The 20,943-nt window shown below is 35.0% G+C and overlaps 1 protein-coding gene across 10 annotated transcripts in view; it reads right to left on the minus strand.

Moving 5' to 3' along the window:
- Positions 1-20,943, minus strand: part of CUNH14orf39 (chromosome unknown C14orf39 homolog) — a 45,486-nt gene that overhangs the window by 18,440 nt on the left and 6,103 nt on the right. For 6 of the 10 annotated variants that reach the window (XM_021247913.2, XM_013065733.3, XM_087195215.1 and 3 more), the window contains 8 exons: positions 19,428-19,615; positions 19,295-19,337; positions 16,962-17,082; positions 15,895-15,983; positions 13,098-13,222; positions 12,230-12,306; positions 1,460-1,536; positions 1,239-1,294 (listed from right to left, as the gene is read on the minus strand). In XM_021247913.2, the coding sequence (XP_021103572.2) occupies positions 1,239-1,294; positions 1,460-1,536; positions 12,230-12,306; positions 13,098-13,222; positions 15,895-15,983; positions 16,962-17,082; positions 19,295-19,337; positions 19,428-19,615 (776 nt within the window). The remainder of the gene's footprint in view (positions 1-1,238; positions 1,295-1,459; positions 1,537-12,229; positions 12,307-13,097; positions 13,223-15,894; positions 15,984-16,961; positions 17,083-19,294; positions 19,338-19,427; positions 19,616-20,943) is intronic. The other 4 variants (XM_087195217.1, XM_087195218.1, XM_087195219.1 and 1 more) reach the window with 2 other exon arrangements.

A 20,943-nucleotide genomic window follows, 5' to 3' on the forward strand; every position in this document is an offset into this window, starting at 1 on the left:
CTAAAAGTTTTATATTTTTTGCCTCTTGTATTTAAGTCATAACTATCATTTTCACCACATATTAATTTCTTTAAGTCACGGGTTTAAAGATTGTTGAAATCCTTATTTATTTCAAAATAAATACATGCGCTATATATGCTCAAGTAGAACAGTGCTAGTCATATGCATTTCCCCATATTTCAGTGTTGACATGCACTATTCGTAGAAAACAGCTATTTGTCCTTGTCTAACACTGTCAGTTTGGCATAGTTAGGGGCTCCTAAGCAGCTTGGACAGATCACCTGTACAGATGTAAGTTTTCCTCTCAGAAAAAAGCAGAGAGACTATTCATCTGTGTGGAATAAGCATATCGTGTTGGGTGAGTTCCATACAGTCTGAGAGAAACAGACTCATAGTATATGACCACTTTGAATATGCATATATTTACAGAATTTTCATGATGACAAAATGAGGCATTTCTTAAATTTCAAAATAAAAGCCAGTAAGATAAGAAGAGGTGAAGACATAATAAATAATTGTGCCTTACTAGGTTATCAAAATATATGTGTGATATATGATATACATTAATGTATATGTATAGTCATGCATGTATGTTCGCATGTATATAGAGAATTAGTTTCCAAGAATGTATGAAAGCTCCAACACCTAGCTGATTTAGTGGTTATAAATGCATACATGTATCCTATGATCTTTCTGAGATTTTATTCAAAGAAAATAGCCCAACATAGTAAAAGATTAGGGAAAAGAACATACTAGCACTGTTTATAATAAAAAGAAGAATTGGAAACAATAAAATATTCAGTGCGAGAGAATGGGTATATAAACTATGACATATACACACAAAGAACATTATACAGTCATAACTAATGACGGAGAAATAACTCAATAGTCTATCAAATAGGAAAAAACATACAAAATTATGTAGATAGTATGATTCAAATTTTAGGAGAAAAGAGCAAAACATACATATGCACCAAAAAAAGACTAAAAGAGTATACACCAGTATGCATGTTGTCAGTTATGTTTGGATGGAGATGTTTTTCTTTCCTTTGTATTTGTCTTTGTTTTCCAAATTTTCTACAGTAAAATGTATTCACTTTATATTTAGGAGAAATTTTATTTTAAAGGTAGGCATTCATGGTCATTTAACATGAGATACAAACAATACAAATAATTTATTTGAATAACACAAAAACTGATATAATTTGCTACTTTTAGGAAAAAATATGAGCAAATACCTGTATGTCCTTTTTCAAACCACTGATTATAATTTGATTGTTTCTGTGGAGTTAATCTAAAATGCAATAAATATAATTTTTATATTATTTTTTCAGTTGATACTAATAAGTTAATTCAGAAATTAAAGCTTTTTTTTGGTGGTGCTGGGCCTCATGTAGGCCAGCACTCTACCACTGAACTATATTCCCAGCCCCTGAACAGTTTATTTTTTAAAAGTTACCTTAATTGCATAAAACTGTGTGCACTTTTAATAGTTGTAACATGTGAATTATTGTTCACATCAGAGTCACTAGACACCTGAAAGAAATTAAGCATTTAAAATCACTAAATAAAACAATAAACATTTGCCATAGATACTCAGGGCACTCATTACACTAACATTTCATTATCATCATCATCATTATCAATATCAACACCTACAAACACTAACTGAAACCACTACACACAAAACAAAGTCAAACACTGAGAAACAAAACAAAAATCCTCAATATTCTCAAGGGATTTGATTTTTTTTGCCAAGTATAACTATTTGTGCTAGTATTTTTATATTTAAGGTAAATATATTAATCATTTTCCCACCTTTGGGATAAAATACCCAATATTCATAATTTAAAGAAGAGGTTTATTTTGGCTCATAGTATCAGTGGGTTTGGTCAATGTTTGCCCAGCACCAAGGCTGAACTGATGTGATGAAAGGGCAAGGAGCCAAGGAGAAGAATACATCTTTCCAGGTCACACCCCAGTGACCCACCTCTTCCAAAAAGGCCCCACCTCCAAATAGCACAGTTAGCTATGAACTCATCAATGGAATAATCCACTCATGAGCATAGTACCTCTCCATGATCCAATCACCTTCAAAAAGTCCAACCTCTGAACATGAGACTTGTGGAGGTCATTTTAGACCTAAACCATAAGATTCCAACCCTAATCCCCAAAAGGCTCAAGTCCATCTCATTATGCGAAATGCATTTAGGGCATCTCTAAGAGTCATCAAAGCCTTAACAATTCTACACTGCTAAAAAGTGTAAGTCTAAAGTCTCCTCTTGAGACTTGAGGCAAACTCTTAGCTGTAAGCCATTGTAAAAATCAAAAAGAAAGTTAAATTCTTCCAATATATAATGGCAGAAGGTAAATATTTCCATTTCAAAAGGGAGGAATAGGGGGATAGAAAGGAATCACACCAAAGAAAGAATGAAAATCACCAAGGCAAGCATTAAATCCTGTAGTTCTGTGTCCAGCACCCAGGGCAGGTTGTGACAAGATGTAAAATCCAGAGGGCTTGGGCTGGTTGCATGTCCTTTCTCTTGGTCCAGCTCCACTACCTGCTTAGGGTTTTCCTCCACTGACATTCCATGTTCCTGGCATCATCAACTTCGCAGGATCTCCACTGCATTTTTGGCTACACTCTCATGATTTCATATGTCACGCTCTCAGGAGCACATTGCCTGGTCTCCCAGGACTCTGAAATCTGAATGCAAGCATTCCTAACGCCACAACTCAAACATTCTGCATGCCTGAAAAGCTAGCATCACACAGATGATGCCAAAGTCTGTAGCTTGCTTGAGCAGGCCAGCCCCCTTGGATCAAGGCTACAGTGAGTGCCTGGATGACTAAATTCTGGATGGTTGAACTCTGGGAAAAAACTTCTCTCTACAGTCCTGAATGTGCAGGATGCCACTGGACTGTCTTTTCAAAGCAAAATCTTTTAAAGGAAATTTACCCGTTTACACACTTGAACCTGAAAAGGGTAGGGTATGGCCAATTCCTTCTCTCCTTCCTTCCTTCCTTCCTTCCTTCCTTCCTTCCTTCCTTCCTCCCTCCCTCCCTTTCTTCCTTTCTTTTATTAAGTTTATTGGTACATTTTAGGTATACAATAAGATGACATTTATCACTGGAAATAAGCACCTTTACATGATATATCTTGGTTCTTATTTTTTCCCTCTTCCCCTGCCCTCCCTTCAACCCCTCCACCCCTCCCTCTTTACAAAGACTTTGATTCTGTCGTTTCCTTTTCTCATATTTATTCCTTTTCCTTCTTTTGTTCTCCCTACCCCTCTCATTCCCCTTTCTCTTTGGACATTATCTTCCTATTTTAAATTACCTATTATACATTTTGATGCTTGTTTACACTTTCAGTTTCTCACATCAGAGAAACTATTCAGTATTTATACATGTGTGTCCTATTTATTTCACTTAAGAGTATGGCCTCAATGTGCATCCATTTAGCTATAAATGTCTCTAGTTTCTCATTCTTCATGACTGAGTAGTAATCCATTTTATTTTTAAAAAATCACATCTTCTTTATCCAGTCTCCAGTTGATGGGCATGTGGGCTGCTTCCAAGTTTTAGCTATTACAAACTGTGCCACTATAAACATGGGTGCACATATATCACTGTGGTATGAGTCTATTAATTTTGGGGGGAAGATACCAAACAGAGGAATAGCTGTGTCAAATGGGACCTCTAATCCTCGTTTTATGAGGTACCTCAATACTAATTTCCACAGTGGTTGCACCAGTATACACTACCACCAACAGGGGAGAAGGGTTCCTTTTTCCCCACAACCTTGCCAGCATTTGTTATTGGTTGATTTCTTGATAGCAGCCATTCTTTCTGAGGTGAGATGGAATTTCAGTGTTGTTTTCATTTGCATCTCTCGAATGACCAGTGACGATGAACATTTTTTCATGTTTATTTGCTGTTTCTATTTCCTTGTCTGAGAACTGTCTGTTCATTTCGGATGCCCATTTTTTAATTTGGGCAATTTGATTTTTTTAAGTTCTTTACATAGTCTAGATAGTAGTCCTTTGTCGGAGGAATAGCTGGTAAAAAATTTTTCTCACATTGTAGGTTGTCTCTTACCTCTGCTGATGGTTTCTTTTGCTGTGCAGAAGCTTTTTTTTTTCCTTCAATTCCTGTATTGGTACGTTTCAGGTATGCAATACATTTACATTTCTCATTGGGATCTTGTACCTTTACATGATGTATCTTGGTTCTTATTTTTTCCCCATTCCCTGTCCTCCATTCACCCCCTCCATCCTTCCCTATTTATAATGACTTTGTTTCCTTTTATACCATTTCTCATAATTTTCCCTTTCCCTTCTTTCTTTTCCTCTACCCTTCCCACTTCCCCTGCCCCTTTGGACCTTTTCTTCCTATTTTGCATTATCAATTATTCATTCTAATCATTGGTACATTTTAGGTATACAATATAATGACATTCATCATTGGAAATTTACACCTTTACATAATCTCCCTTGGTTCTTATTTTTCCCCCTTCCCCTGCCCTCCCTTCAACCCCTCCATCCTTCCCTATTTACAAAGACTTTGTTTCCATTTTTTCATTTTCTCATAGTAATTCCATTCCCTTCTTTCCTTTCCCCTACCCTTCCCACTTCCCCTTCCCCTTTGCCCCTTTTCTTCCTATTTCACATTATCTATTATACCTTTTAGTCCTTATTTACACTTTCAGTTTTCATGCTAGAGAAAGTATTCGGTATCTACACATGTGTGTTCTATTTATTTCACTTAAGAGGATCGCCTCAATGTGCATCCATTTAGCTATAAATGTCTCTAATTTCTCATTTTTTATGGCTGAGTAGTACTCCATTTTATAAAAAAACCACATTTTCTTTATCCAGTCTCCAGTTGATGGGCATTTGGGCTGTTTCCAAGTTTTAGCTATTACAATCTGTGCTGCTATGAACATGGGCACACATATATCACTGTGGTATGATTCTTTTAATTCTTTGGGGAAGATCTCCAGCACTGGAATAGCGGGGTCAAATGGGACTTCCAGTCCTAGTTCTTTGAGGTATCTCCATACTGATTTCCACAGTGCTTGCACCAGTCTACACTCTCACGAGCAGTGGAGCAGGGTTCCTTTTTCCCCACAACCTCGCCAGCATTTGTTATTGGTTGATTTCATGATAGCAGCCATTCTTTCTGGAGTGAGGTGGAATCTCAGCATTGTTTTCATTTGCATCTCTTGAATGACCAGTGATGTTGAACATTTTTTCATATGTTTATTTGCTATTTCTAATTCTTTGTGTGAGAAATGTCTGTTCATTTCAGATGCCCATTTCTGGACTGGGTCTTTAAATTTGGGAGGTCTGATCTTTTGAAGTTCTTTATAGATTCAAGATAGTAGACCTTTGTCTGAGGAAAAAGTGAAGATTTTTTTCCCACATTGTGAGTTGTCTCTTCACACTGCTGGTGGTTTCTCTTGCTGTGCAGAAGCTTTTTAATAAGAAGAGATCCCACTTGATGTCTGTGCTAGTTCATGGGCAACTGAGGTTTTGTTCATAAAATCTTTTCCTACACCAATGTCTTCAAGAGTTCTACCTAACCTCTGTTCCACCCAATTCAGCATTTCTATTTTAATATTTAGATCTTTAATTCACTTTGATTTTAGTTTAGTGCATGGTGAGAGATACAGGTCTAGTTTTAATCTTTGGCAAGTTGAAGCCCAATTTTTCCAGCACCATTTATTAAAGAGGCTATCTTTCCTCCAGTGAGGGTGTTTGGCTCCTTTGTCACAGATAAGATGGCTAAGTGTGTCTGGAGTTGTTTTGGCATCTTCTAATCTGTTCCACTGGTCTTCCAGTCTGTTTCTTTACCAGTACCATGCTGTTCTTATCACAGTAGCTTTGTAGTATAGTTTCAAGTTGAGGCTTGTGATATCCCCTGCCATGTCTCTGTTACTTTGAATTGTTTTTGTTATTTTGGGTCTCTTCTTGTTCCAAATGAATTTCTGGATTGTTTTATCAAGGTCTGTGAAGTATGCTGCTGGGATTTCAATTGGGATTGCATTGAATCTATATAGCAGTTTTGGAAGTATGGCCATTTTCACTATGTTGCTCCTTCTTTTTTTTTGTATTAAATTCTTTTATTGGTACACTGTAGGTATACAACACTATTACATTTCTCATTGGGAATTGTACCTTTACATAATGCATCTTGGTTCTTATTTTTTCCCCATTCCTAGCCCTCCCTTCACGCCCTCCACTCTTCCCTATTTACAAAGACTTTATTGCCATTTTTTCCATTTCTCATCATTTTTCCTTTCCCTTCTTTCCCTTCCCCTGCCCCTCCCACTACCCCTACCCCTTTGGACCTTTTCTTCCTATTTTGCATTATCGATTATTCATTCTAATCATTGGTACCTTTTAGGTATACAATATAATGACATTTATCATTGGAAATTTGCACCTTTACATAGTCTCTCTTCGTTCTTATTTTTCACCCTTGCCCAGCCCTCCCTTCAACCCCTCCAGTTCTCCCTATTTACAAAGATTTTGTTCCTATTTTTCCATTTTCTCAGATTAATCCCATTCCCTTCTATCCTTTCCCCTAGCCCTCCCACTTCCTTCCCCTTTGCCCTTTTTCTTCCTATTTCACATGACCTATTATACATTTAGTCCTTATTTACACTTTCAGTTTCTCACATGAGAAACTATTCGGTATTTACACATCTGTGTCCTATTTATTTCACTTAAGAGTATTGCCTCAATGTGCATCCACTTAGCTATAAATGTCTCTAATTTCTCATTTTTTATGTCTGAGTAGTACTCCATTTTATAAAAAAACCACATTTTCTTTATCCAGTCTCCAGTTGATGGGCATTTGGGCTGTTTCCAAGTTTTAGCTATTACAAACGTTGCTGCTATGAACATGGGCGCACATATATCACTGTGGTATGATTCTTTTAATTCTTTGGGGAAGATCTCCAGCAGTGGAATAGTGGGGTCAAATGGGACTTCCAGTCCTAGCTCTTTGAGGTATCTCCATATTGATTTCCATAGTGGTTGCACCAGTCTACACTCCCACCAGCAGTGGAGCAGGGTTCCTCTTTCCCCACAGCCCCACCAGCATTTGTTATTGGTTGATTTCATGATAGCAGCCATTCTTTCTGGAGTGAAGTGGAATCTCAGTGTTGTTTTCATTTGCATCTCTCGAATGACCAGTGATGTTGAACATTTTTTCATATATTTATTTGCTATTTCTACTTCTTTGTCTGAGAAATGTCTGTTCATTTCAGATGCCCATTTTTGGATTGGGTCTTTAAATTTGGGAGGTCTGATCTTTTGAAGTTCTTTATAGATTCGAGATAGTAGACCTTTGTCTGAGGAAGAGCAGGTGAAGATTTTTTCCCACATTGTGGGTTGTCTCTTCACACTGCTGGTGGTTTCTCTTGCTGTGCAGAAGCTTTTTAATAAGATGAGATCCCATTTGTTGATTGTTTGTGCTAGTTCATGGGCAACTGAGGTTTTGTTCATAAAATCTTTTCCTACACCAATGTCTTCAAGGGTTCTACCTAACCTCTGTTCCAACTGGTTCAGAGTTTCTATTTTAATATTTAGATCTTTAATCCATTTCGATTTTAGTTTAGTGCATGGATTTTTTTCTCAAGGTCTGTGAAGTATTCTGTTGGAATTTCAATTGAGATTGCACTGAATCCATACAGCAGTTTTGGAAGGTCATTTTCACTATATCGGTTCTTCCTACCCAGGAGCAAGGTATGTCTTTCCATTTTCTGATATCCTCTTCTATTTCTTTTTTTCAGAGTGCTACAGTTTTCAGAGGAGAGGCCTTTATTTCTTTCATTAGGTTAACTCCCAGGTATTTCATTTTTTGGGATGCTATTGTGAAAGGAGTTGTTTTTCCAGTTCCTCTCTCACTGAGTTTGTTGTTTGTGTACAGGAAGGCTAATGATTTTTGTGTGTTAACCTTGTATCCAGGTACTGTACTGAATTTGGTTATCAAGTCTAGAAGACTTGTAGTGGAGTTGTTGGAGTCTTCTATGTAGAGTAACATGTCATCTGCAAATAATGACAATTTAACATCTTCGTTTCCTATCTTTATTCCTTTTTTTTCTCTTGTTTAATTGCTGCGGCTAATGTTCCCAGAACTATATTGAACAGGAGTGGTGATAGTGGACATCCTTGTCTTGTTTTGACCATTTAGTATGACGTTGGCTATTTGTTTTTCATAGATGGCTTTTATCAGTTTGAGATAAAGATTATCTATTCCAATCTCTTGTAGGGTCTTTATTATGAATGGGTGTTGGATTTTGTCAAATGAATTTTCTGCATCTATTGAGATGATCATATGGTTTTTGTTCTTGGCTCTGTTAATACAGTGTATTACATTTATTGATTTGCATATGTTGAACCATCCCTGCACCCCTGGGATGAATCCTACTTGGTCAGAGTATATGACCTTCTATCATAAGGCAGTTCCTCCAGATAAACTTTTCAATTGTCCTTATGTAAAGTACTTGATTTCCTTTTAATGCCAATCTTTTTAGGAACCACATTCTCCTTTGTTTGAACTTTATGAGACCTTCCTTTCTAGCAAGGCCTTACATTATTTGCCTCTGCTTTTTGTTCCTGATTTTCACTATCAATCCACCTGAAAGCAGCCAGAAAAGTACCCATGCCACAACCAGAACACTGGGCTGCCTTGTAATTTACTCTGCTAGATTAGTCTATCACCCTTAATCTCAGTCTCCAGTAAAGTCTCAGTACATAGGCAAAATGAAGGCAAATTTTCCACCTGAGTGTAACACACATGGCCTCTAGTTCAATGGAGCAATTTCCTGAGCCTGAGCTTAACTGTCTGCATTCCTATCAACATTCTGGTCTTCTGAACTCTGACTAGAATCACACATCAGGTTCTGCCTACAGAATTGTAAGACTTTTCTAGCCTGTATCTCCAAACTTCCAAACTCCTTCTACAAACCAGTTCCAAAAGCCTCTAAACCACATGGGCAGGTACAGTCTTATCAATGACTCCATCCCTGTTACTGACTTTCTGTATTATCCAGCTTTCCATAAGTGAGACAAAATATCTGACACCCACAACTTAAAAGAGGAGAGGTTTATTTTGCCTAATAGTTTCAATGGGTTTAGACCATAGTTGGCTGGCTCCAACAGAGAAGCCACATGCTAGAAGGGGAAAACAGAGGAAAAGGGCTCACCTCATGGAAGCCAGTTCTAGGTCATAGTCCCAGTGAACCACCTCTTCTGACCAGGCCTCACCTCCAAACAGCATAGTCAGCTATGAACTTATCAATGGACTAATCCACCAATGAGCATCATGCTCCTTTTTGCCTTTGAAAAATCCCACCTCTGAACACAAGACTCTTGGGGGACATTTTAAGTCTAAACCACAAAAGTAAAATTTTGAAATTTTATCCTATCTATATTTGTGACTAATCAAGGAACTCTTACCATTTCTCAATTCATTATCTGACTTCTGTGTCCCTCTATTCTACATAATCTCCCAAACTGAACATAGGAAAGCAAAACAAATTAAAATATCAAAGCCTAAACTTCATTTGTATATAATTATGAAAGAATTAATATTTCATTTTTAACTTTAAGGGTTTTAATATCAATACCTAAACCACTGCTTTAATGTTTATTTCAAACTTTTCATTTTCCCTGAGTCCCTCACTTTGAAGAGTCCTTGATTTTTTTAACCCAAGCTGAACCCAGGTACCTCACACTGAGCTACACCACCAGCTCTTTTTATTTTTTATTTTGAGGCAGGGCCTAGCTAAGTCAGCAAAGTTGCTCAGACCAGGCTTGAACTTGTCATTCCTCTACTTCAGCCTCCTGAGTGCTGAACAGTACAACACCATCCCTAGCTGTAAATGCTTTCTAGTCGTTCAACTTCCTCCTCATTCTTGTCATTTGTTGACCCAATCTTCTCTATCTTTTTCCTGTTTTAAACTTCCATTTTCCATTTCTATTTTGGTGATTACCCTTATATAAATGTATATAAATTTACATTTTTCCAGTAATGTACAGAGCTGGTCAGTATTCATACCTTCTCCCTACCTTCATCTCCCTCCACCAAAACCAGCAACCTTTTTGTTTTCCTCACTTTTCTCCCCTCATCCTATTTTTTATGTCTTTTATGAGTACATATTAGTTATACAGATTAATGGATTTCAGTTTGGCAGATCTGTATACGCATATAACACACTTTGATCATTTTCACAGTCACTTCCTTGCCCATTTCCCAAGTCTCACATTTGAGGGGAAGCTTTTGATGTGTATATTTAAATCATATCTATCCCCCATTACCTATTCTTATGTCATCCTTTCCCTCATTCCCTTCCTCTTGTCTAACAGGCTCCCATCTACTTTCATTTTCATATAGACTCCATGTATTAGAGAGAACGTGTGATATTTGTCTTTCTGAGTCCGGCTCATTTTGCTCAACATGATCATCTCCAGATCCATCCATTTTCCTGCAAATGGCAAAATTTCATTCTTCTTTATGGATGAATAATACTTCATTATGTACATAACATTTTCTTTATTCATTCATTTGTTGATGGGCACCTAAGATAGTTCCATATCTTGGCAATTATGAATTGTACTTCAATAAAATGGGTATGAAGATATCCCTACAGTATGGTGACTTTAACTCCTTTAGGTATATACCAAGGAGTAGTATAGCTTGATCAAATGATAGCTCTATTTTTAGTTTGTTTGGGTTTTTTTAGGAACTTCCATTCTGAATTCCACAGTAGCTGTATTAGTTTACATTTCCATCTGTAGTATAGAAGGCTTCCTTTTTCCCTTCATCCTGACCAGTATTTATTGATTTTTGTATTTTTAATAATAGCCATTCTGACTGGGATGAGATGGAATTGTCAGTGTAGTTTTGATCTGCATTTCCCTAATGGGCAAAGATGTTGAATACTTTTTGGTATACTTATTGGCCATTTGTACTTCTTTTGAGAAGTGTCTGTTCTACTCATTTGCCCATTTATTGATTAAACTATTTGATTTTTTTCTGGTGTTAAGGTGTTTTTTTTTGGTACCGGGGATCAAACTCGGGTCCTTGCGCTTGCGTAGCAGGTGGTGAAACCACTGAGCTAAATCCCTGGCCCTCTTAAGGTTTTTTTTAGTTCTTTATTCTAGAGATTAATCCTCTGTTCTTGCTGGAAAATATTTTTTTCTCATTCTATAGGCTCTCTTCACTCTATTAGTTGTTTTTCTTGCTATGCAAAGATTTTTTAATTTGATATAGTCCCATTTGTTGATTCTTATTATTTCCTGTGCCACTGGAGTCATATTCAGGAAATCTTTGGCAGTTCCTATAGCTTCCAGTCTACCACGTATTTTTTTTAGTAGTTTCAAAGTTTCAGGTCTTATACTTAGGTCTTTGATTCATTTTGAATTTATTTTTTGCACAGGGTAAGAGATATACTCTCATCTCATACTGAAATCACTTAAAATTTTAGCACTAGATTTTAATTTCTACAGTTAATAGATTTGTTTCATTAATTACTTTAGCTACACCTACCCTGTATCTGTCTTAATTAACCACCAATTAGTAGAAAGACAATTATATTTTTTATTGAGGATTTCCTCCTGGACTGTTTCATGAAAAATAGGGAGGAAAAAAAGACGTGTGACATCAGCAGTTAACTTTCTGAGTGTTATGTTCCTTGTTCTTCACAGGCATCAAGAACTGCCCAGGGTGCCAGTTTGTCTCTCTCACCAAACCTCCCACATTCACTTCTACCTGGAGACAGCCAACCCATTGCTGATGCCTGGCCAAAGACAAAGTCCAACTCCCACTAGGGTAACCCCACCAATTACCCTATTCATTGCTCCTGGGCCTTTACTTTGTGGAACAGTGTTCTCTTATACATGTCCACAACTATAATTTATTCCAATCCTCTTTTCCTGCTTCAGGGATTTATCGTAAGTTTTGGTCTACGAGATACAAGGCTTGATATTTTTAAACATCTTTTCTATTATTTTTAAGGGTAAGGAAGCATGTTTCAGTATAAATTCTGAATGCCATATTAAAACTCCTTTAAATTTCTTCAGAGCCTTGGGTTGTACTAATGGCTAATTTAACATATTTATAACACACACACACACACCTTGGGTCCTAAGTGTAATAGTTATCTCATTTAATGTAAGCATCCATTTGATTTATACTATTAAAAAATAAATACCTGTGTATTATTTTCTTTTTGTCTAAAGTCCATTGTAGCAAGCTTTGACTGCTTCACAGAACTTTCTGCTCTTTTATCTAGATTATTAAATAGTACTTCAAGTTAGTTATGAAAACAGAATCAGACATCATCTCAAACTTTTTTTTCTGCTAGAACTGAAACTAGGACCTCACACATGCAATTTGAGCTCTACATCCCTGGCCTTCCTCTCCAACATTTAACCTAAACTTCTAATTCAGAAAATCATAAGTCTACATTAACATTGAATTTTAAAATAAAATACAGAATTATGAAATTATTTTGAAACTCTTAATTCATCACTATATATTAGTTATTACAGTAACTGTGAACATGAAATGACAAAATGGCCAACAGATAAAACTACCCTTTTATAATGTATAACCAAAGTAAACACAATGGTGATACAAATAATGAGGGAAAAACAATCAATGTAGTCAATGTGATACAGTGTAGACAATCCAATCTGCAGACCCATTGAACAATATCTTACACATCTCAGTAACAAATGACAAAAACATAAGTTTCCTACTCACTTAAATCATACATACTGATACTACAACTCCCAAAATGAAAACTATGTAATTATCCATCCTGTCTGACAGCTCTGTGTTCATACCAGAACACTTCTTTAAAATACATCATGTGAATGTTTTCTTTCTCAAAGAGAAAAAAAAGTATAGAAAACATATTGTTTGCTCTCAGAAAGATTCAAAATGGTACCTTCCTAAGTCTCTAGGTCTAGAGTATTGTTTGTTCTTGCTTACACCAAATGATAAATAAAATTAAAATTATTTCCTTTTATTTTTGTGTTTGTACATAAAAACATTTTTGAATAATAATTCCATACCTGTAACTTTTGGTTCTGATGACTGCATCTTTATTGGTCTTACTAATTTCTGAGATTCATATGGCAGATATAATTGACTGCTTTGAGGAGTTTCACTGAATATATGCTCATCTTTTTCAAAAATTCTAAAGAGAAGAATAAAGTCAATATTAGCTAAGTAAAAATTAAAATTTTAAAGCTAGAAGGGATATTTAGATAATACATGTATACAGTTAAAATCCTTCATTTTGCAGGTAATGAAACTGAGTTCCAGAGAATTTAACAGACTTGACCAATATTACTAAATTACTTGGTAGTCATGTCAGAGCTAAAATACACTTTTCCTGATCAAGTCCAATGCTCTGCTCAGTATACCACACTTTTATTTTTAAAACAATCATTTTTTAAGGACTTTTTAAACAGATCAAAAACATTTTAAGCCAGGCATGGTGGCGCATACCTGCAATCCCAGCACTTGGGACACTGAGGCAGGAGGATTGTCATGAGTTCAAGTTCAGCCTGGGCTACATAGTGAGTTCAAGGGCAACCTGAACTATAAAGCAAGACCCTGTCTCAAAAAAAATTTTTTTAATCAAAGCTTTAACCTCAAATAACATGTTTTAGATTTCAGAGTACATTAAGCTTTAAAAACTTAGAAAAAATTCAACTAGTACAAATATAGAAATCATTAAAGCAATGTACCTATCTTTTAAATTTTTTATTGAAAGAATAATTTCATTGAGTTTTTTCTAAATCAAAGAACTAGAATAAACACTATAAAATACATTAGTCTCTCCTCCTCAGCAGGTTATATGTCCTTAGCAGATACCTGAAACCATGTATAGCACCAAACAATAAATATATTATGCTTTTTCCTACACATACAAAATTTTTTTTTTAAACATCTTTTTGTTGTTGTTGTTGTTACCGGGGATCGAACTCAGGTCCTTGACTTATAAGGCAGGCGGCGGAACCACTGAGCTAAATCCCCGGCCCTACATACGAAAATTTGATGCCTTTTCCATCTTAATTAAGGACTTAGGATACATTGTGACTATAACTTTTGCAGTGTGAAGAGCGACAGCAAAACTAGCAAAAATTTCTTTTTCTTTCACAAGTTCATGGACACAGATTCATTCTTATTACAGATCTTAGCAACCTAAGCATATGATGGTTTTGTTTCCTTAAGTTGAGACTTTTCACTTAAAGAAAGTACTTTACAGCTTTTCACTGACATATACAAATTTCTAGTATCACTACTCTTTGCATTTTGGGGGCATTTTTAAGTAAAATAAGTGTTACTTTGATACAAGCACTATTTTAGTATATGTGCTGCCAAAGCAAGCACTGATACAAACACTATGATACCACAACAGTCAATCAGATAACTGACATGACTACTAATAGGCAGGTAGTATATTGAGGCTAGATACACCAGACAAAGGGATGATTCATATCCCAGGTGGTGACAGAATAGGATGGCATGAGATTGTATCACATTACTCAGAATAATGTGCAGTTTAAATGTTGACTTCTGGATTTTTTTTCATTTAATATTTTTGGACCATGGTTGACCATAGATAACTGAAACTATAGAAAGCAAAACCATGGATGAAGGGGAGCCACTGTATACACTGAGTTAAAAGTGATTTAGTATTTATGTAAGTCCCATTCAATATATAAAATTTTTGTATTAAAGCACTGTTAAGCCAGGTGTGGTGCTGCACAAATCCGAGCACTTAGGAAGTTGAGGCAGGAGGACTGCTGCAAGTTGAAGGGCAGCCTGGGCTGAACAGCAAGATCTTTGAGATGAGAGAGAGAGAGAGAGAGAGAGAGAGAGAGAGAGAGAGAGAGAGAGACAGCAGACAGAGAGAGAGACAGCAGACAGACAGACAGGAAGGAAAGAAGGAAGAAAGGAAGGAATAAAGGAAGGAAGGATGGAAGGAAGGAAGGAAGGTTGGTTGGTTTGCCTATTTTTTCAATTATAAAATTAAGGACATGCTGCCATTGATGTGACATGTAGAAGTGGGAGGATCAAGAAAATAAGAGATACTGGGTCTGGAGGCTGTAGCTCAGTGGTAAAGTGAATGTTTAGCACGCATGAGATCCTGGATTCAATCCCCAGCATGGCTGAAGGACGGGAGAATAACAGATCCAAGGAGGTTTGATTAGGGAAATTAACACAGGAGTGTGTTGAAAATTCGAAGAAGAAAATGGAAACTGAGGAATGAAATTTAAGAACAAAAGGGAGTGGTATAGGTACAAAGAAAAAAAGAGAAAGTTGATCAGAAACAATAACAGTAATAACATCCATTTTTCTTCAAATAATAGTACACAAAATCAGGTTTTTTTCTTAATGCCTCTATCACTGATGTCTGTATTCTCACCATTGGGATAAAAGACAATAAAATATATGATGCAACAGATCTCGTAGCAGTTTTGGGCTCATCTTCACTCTTAATGGTAAGGGAAGAAATAGTCAAGCTGCTATCAGGGTGATAAAAATGTAGATACATTACTGTTCCCACCACTGCCTCTCCTGTTTTACTTCAATTGCTGACCTACCATAGAAAAGTGGGTAAATTATATGACTGACAAGTTACAGAACAGAAGATGTGCTTCTGCTACCCTATTCTCTCTACACAATATTCTTGGCCTTAGTAAATAATAAGCAGATGTAAAAAGTATGTAAGTTAATATATTTCATAAGATACTAATAGAGTTTGCCCAAAAACTTATATTAGGATGAACACAGAATTAAACTTATAGATGCAGAATATCTATTCACATAAAATCCAATTTTAAAGTTTACTTATACCTTTCTTTCAATTCCTTTCTCTTTTCTGTATTTTTGTGGTTTTCTTCCGGAGTTTCTGAAAGATTTTTACTCTCATAAAGTCTTATAATCTAAAAAGAAAAAAGAGAAAGCAAAGCAAAATAATTACATGAAAAGTAGAACACAAAATTTGTATTTTTGGTAGTATTCACTTTTATTGAAAATGGCTAAAAGTAAAAATTAACCCTAATTCACACCCTTTCAACTTTTCTTTACTCCTAACTCAGCAAATGTAAATTTCAATAAACTCCACCCCCCAGAAAAGAATAAAAACAGTCACAAGGTAAACACTGTTTCCTGACATAGGGATATAGTTACTATAAAGAAAATAGCATCCATTTCTGTGTCATTACTAAAATTGTGTTACCACTATTTGGTGCCTCGTAACTATAAATGATATATACTCTTTAACATAATTTTTAAACAAATTAGAAAATTAGGCATCATATTTAATTTTTCCTCAAAATCTGCAAGTGACTTTAATATGTTCTTGTACCTATGTGAACTAAAGTCATAAGTCAACAGATAATCCTAAAAATATATTTAAGAAAATCTTAAAAGCTAAGCTATTTCTAGCCTAATTCTCTAAAAATTACAAGCCATAGCCACAAATTTTCAATAGTAAATTCTTTAGACTATTATCCTGGTCCCTTTTTTTGAAAATACTGTTGCTCTTTTAATGCCTTAAAATTCCTGTTATGGGGATAGGGGATAACTCTGTGGTAAACAGCTTGGCTAACATGAGTGAAGGCCTCAGTTTGATCCACTACATCATAAATTAGAGAAGTAAATAAATTCCTTTTACTAAGCTACATCTTTTTCTTTGCTTGTTTCTTTCCTCAGACCCCTGAAAAAGCCAACTCTTACCCAAAACTCAGAGTTAAATCTATTCAGTATCTGAAATACATTTTGGCTTCAACAGTAATCAGAGGCAAATAAATTAGCCTTTCTCCATATACAGGTTTTCTTAAAAATGGCTCTTCTAAGACTATTAACATACTATTACATTAATACTTATACAGTATTAGAAATACATAACAAATACATACCTTGTTTAAATAATTAATTTCTATTTCTGCTTCATTTATTGCTTTCTTCAACTGAGATGAATTTTTCGTAAAATTGTTGGCATGTTTAAGAATTTCTTCTGTTTTAAATCTCAAATTAACTCTTTTTTATGCTAAGGAACTATGTCATACAACTAAATTTTACATTTATAATACATGTACTATATCATAGTTTATGATACATAACTTTATATGCATCTTCCTTATAAGCAAAAAACATTAATAGCAGTATCTGAAAACAGAGGTAAAACTAATATAAATATTTAGCAGACTAACAAAGATAATTGTTATATATTGAACTTAAAAAGATTGCATTGAAAAAATGTTAGAATGACTTTCTTTTCATTAAATATTTTCACAAAGTGGTATTTTACTTTTTTTTCACGCAAGTTTATTGTGTCATTTGCCATGACTAATGAAATATAATCAATATGCTTCCTTTTTTTTTTCTAAAATCAACATAAAAGTCCATCCAATTTCCCTTTTCTTGCTGCATAATGTTCATCAACACAGAACTTAGAAAAGCGTCCATCTGGACTTTCTGCTTGAAGTAGATTTATACTCAATTTCAAGTATAGAACTTCTCAACTATTAATAGTTAATATTAATAGCTACATTGTTATCAGCTAATAAAATTTCCTAAATTACTATAATCCACTTAGGAGAATTTAAAAATGAATAGAATAATAATTAACAAGAACACCAAAGAAAATTTATCAGACCTTTCCTATCCTGACTTTAAAAATGATTTATATGCTAGAACACAAAATTTGAAATGAATATAATTTGTAAGGCTATGTTATTACCAAAAGTATCAATTTAAAATTTTAGATATAGATCTTTAAATCTTAATATTTAATTCTTCCTACCTCCATCTACCACTTCTTGTTTGTCATGAAACTTTAATCTCAACTCACATGCAAGTCCCAAACCCTGGGCTGTACCTTCAGCCATCTATCCATCTCTGCCCCTTCCCACTAAGCCAGTGGTGGCAAACTTATGGTAGGCACACAAAGCCCTCTCTGTCAGCACACAGCCAAGTTGCTCCAGCAGCCAAGCATCGTTACAGTTGTTGTTTTCTAAACTAAAACCTCTATATTCAGGCTTAATTGCAATGTTGGCATTTCATTATAAATAACTGGGTTTTGGGTTGTAGTTTGAGCACTCGGTCTCTAAAAGGTTCACCATCACTGCACTAAGCAATTAATACACAGATAAGCAGCAAATGAACAACTAAAGACATAATAGGCTAAAATCAAAATGGGAAAAGAGTGGGCCGGGGATTTAGCTCAGTGGCGCTGTTGCCTGCCTCGCAATCGCAAGGTCCTGAGGTCGAACCCCGGTACAAAAAAAAAAAAAAAAAGGGAAAACAGCAAGCAGAAGAGAAATTATAAAAATGGCTTAAGATAAAACACACAGGAAGCAAGATAGAATGCAAGGACAAAGACTTTAGTACAGGGTCAGGGATTTAGCTCAGTGGCACCGAGCCTGCCTGGCAAGCGCAAGCTCCTGAGTTCATACAAACAGTGGAATTATAATCTGATAGGAAAGCATATAAAAGATTATTGAGGTTGAAAGAGGAGTAGAGCTTCAAGATCATCATCAGGGAGGATCTTTCTGACAAACAGGTGAAACTTAGACCAATTAAAAATTACTTAAGCATCTATAGCAGTGATGGCAAACCTTTTAGAGCTTTCAGTGATGCAAACACTCCACTCCAACATGCATGCCATAGGTTCACCACTACTGATCTATGGTATTACAGTGGTACTGCATTAGAAATACTGATTCACATCTGTCTCTCCTACTAAAATGTGAATTCCTTGCAACAGAACTGTAACTTTCTCAGTTTTTCCTGGTACAAGGTAGACACCCAATCAATTTCTAAAGATTAATGAATAACTAATCACTTCTTGGCCTTTTGACTAAGATCAAGTGAAAATTAATGAATAATTGTGACTCATTTCCTTACCAACTTCTATCCAAATGAATTATTACCAGTTAATTTAATTGGAACTTTCTTTGTTAAGACAGAACTAGATGACTTTTTTGTTTTCTTGGTTGCTAAGATCTGCTACTTTAAATCCAGATATGTATACCATTCTATTCTTACTCAAACTGCTTGCTTTTGATCCTGTGGGCATATTGCATGTATCAAAACAACTCCCAGGACATTTTTAAAGTGACCTTTAAAAGTTCAAATTAAATATAAAGACAAATCCATGAGATTTTCATCAGGAAAAGACAATAAAAAATAAAATAAAGAAACTATACTTATCCAATAAAATTGTAATTAGCAATACTTTTGTGGATACATGTATAATGTCCACTTAGAAAGTGATGGAAAGGATGCAGGCACTGAAAAACAAAGTCACAGTTGAGATTATTATATTTATTTCACTACAAAGATACCATAATTAAAGCAATATATAACATGAATATTAGTACCTCGAAATTCCTTAAGCATAATTTCATTTGTTTTCAGTTGCTCAGTACATGCCAATGCTCTGTTTTGAATTCCTTCATACTCTCTTTTCTTCTCATAATAATCACGTGAAAGGGGTATTTCTGAGTATTTTAGTTGGTATTGCTTTAAAACATCTTTATACTGACTTATATAACCATGATACATTTTTCTGTTAAAAGAAATGATGTAGAATAGACCCAAAAACATAGTATCACTTGTCAAATCTACTAAATTAAATATAAAAGACAAGTCAAATATCTGCTTATTTCTACTTCTCTCAATAATAGCCCTCCAAACTTTCCTTAACCCCATCACACTTCTCAACTAAGTTCTTTTCCTCCATTACCTGTGTTACTCCCTAATCCTGTTCAATTTAACTTCCACTCACCTACTGTTCCTTCCAAGGTCATCTGCAATCTAATTTGTCCAAGTGAATGATCTATTTTGCATGCTCATCCTAACTGATACTGTACAATCTATTTCTTCTGGTCACTTACACCTTTCAGAAGTTCTCCTTGGGTTCTGAATCTCTCTACTGTCCCCAGTTCAGCTACCTTTACAATCATGTCTTTTTAATCTCTTTCAATTTCTGTAGCTAAAACTATTACATGAAGTAATATCCTATGTGTTAGAATTGGGGGTTCTAATCATTCAAGTATATTCTACAACTATTTTTATGAAGAAAATTTTAGCATAGTTTGAAGGAACTCCTTCAGATCAACTCAAGTAGTAGTGGATGACCATCTAGGCACAAATCTCGAGTGGAACATTCTTCAAAAAAAAAAAACCAAAAACCTAACCATTCTCTTTTATTTGATCCAAAATTCACTGGCAAAAGGAGTTAGTTACTACAATCTACATGCCAAATTTATTTTACCATCTGTTGCTGTATGGTATGTAATCTAAGAACAGCTTTTACATTTTTAAATGATTGAAAAAATTCAAAAGAAGACAATTCCATGATCCTTTAAAATTATATGAAATTCAAACCAGTGTCCATAAATAAAGTTTTATTGGCACATGGCTCATTTATTTGCCTATTGCCTAAAAGTGCCTTATGCCACAACAGCAGTGTCGAGTAATTATGACAGTCCATATGGTCAATAAAGCCCAAAATGTTTACTATCTGATCCTTTACAAAAAAATGTTTGCCAACCCTGATTTAAAATATTGAAAATATTTAATCTAGCTCTTTATAGAAACATATATTTTAAGTCCTCTTTTTACCCAGTTCTTATAGTTTTAAGAAATAATATCCACAGTAAACTTTTTAAAGACATAGCCATTTATATTAGAACAAACATTATATTCTTCAAGATTTTCTTATTTCTTGGATCAAGATATACTACATGGGGGAATTTATTTTAAATTGCTGTAAGGATTATTTACCTCAGCAGATGAAAAATGAATAATAAGTATTGATAAACTCCTGGTTTAATCAGAAGAAAAGGCTAACAGTCTGAATCTTAAGAATCATCTAATTTCTTAATATTACTA

The sequence above is a fragment of the Heterocephalus glaber genome, unplaced genomic scaffold (genome assembly GCF_053883595.1).
Source record: "Heterocephalus glaber isolate CG9 unplaced genomic scaffold, H.glaber_assembly_v1.0 deba00001608, whole genome shotgun sequence".
Taxonomy (NCBI): domain Eukaryota; kingdom Metazoa; phylum Chordata; class Mammalia; order Rodentia; family Bathyergidae; genus Heterocephalus; species Heterocephalus glaber.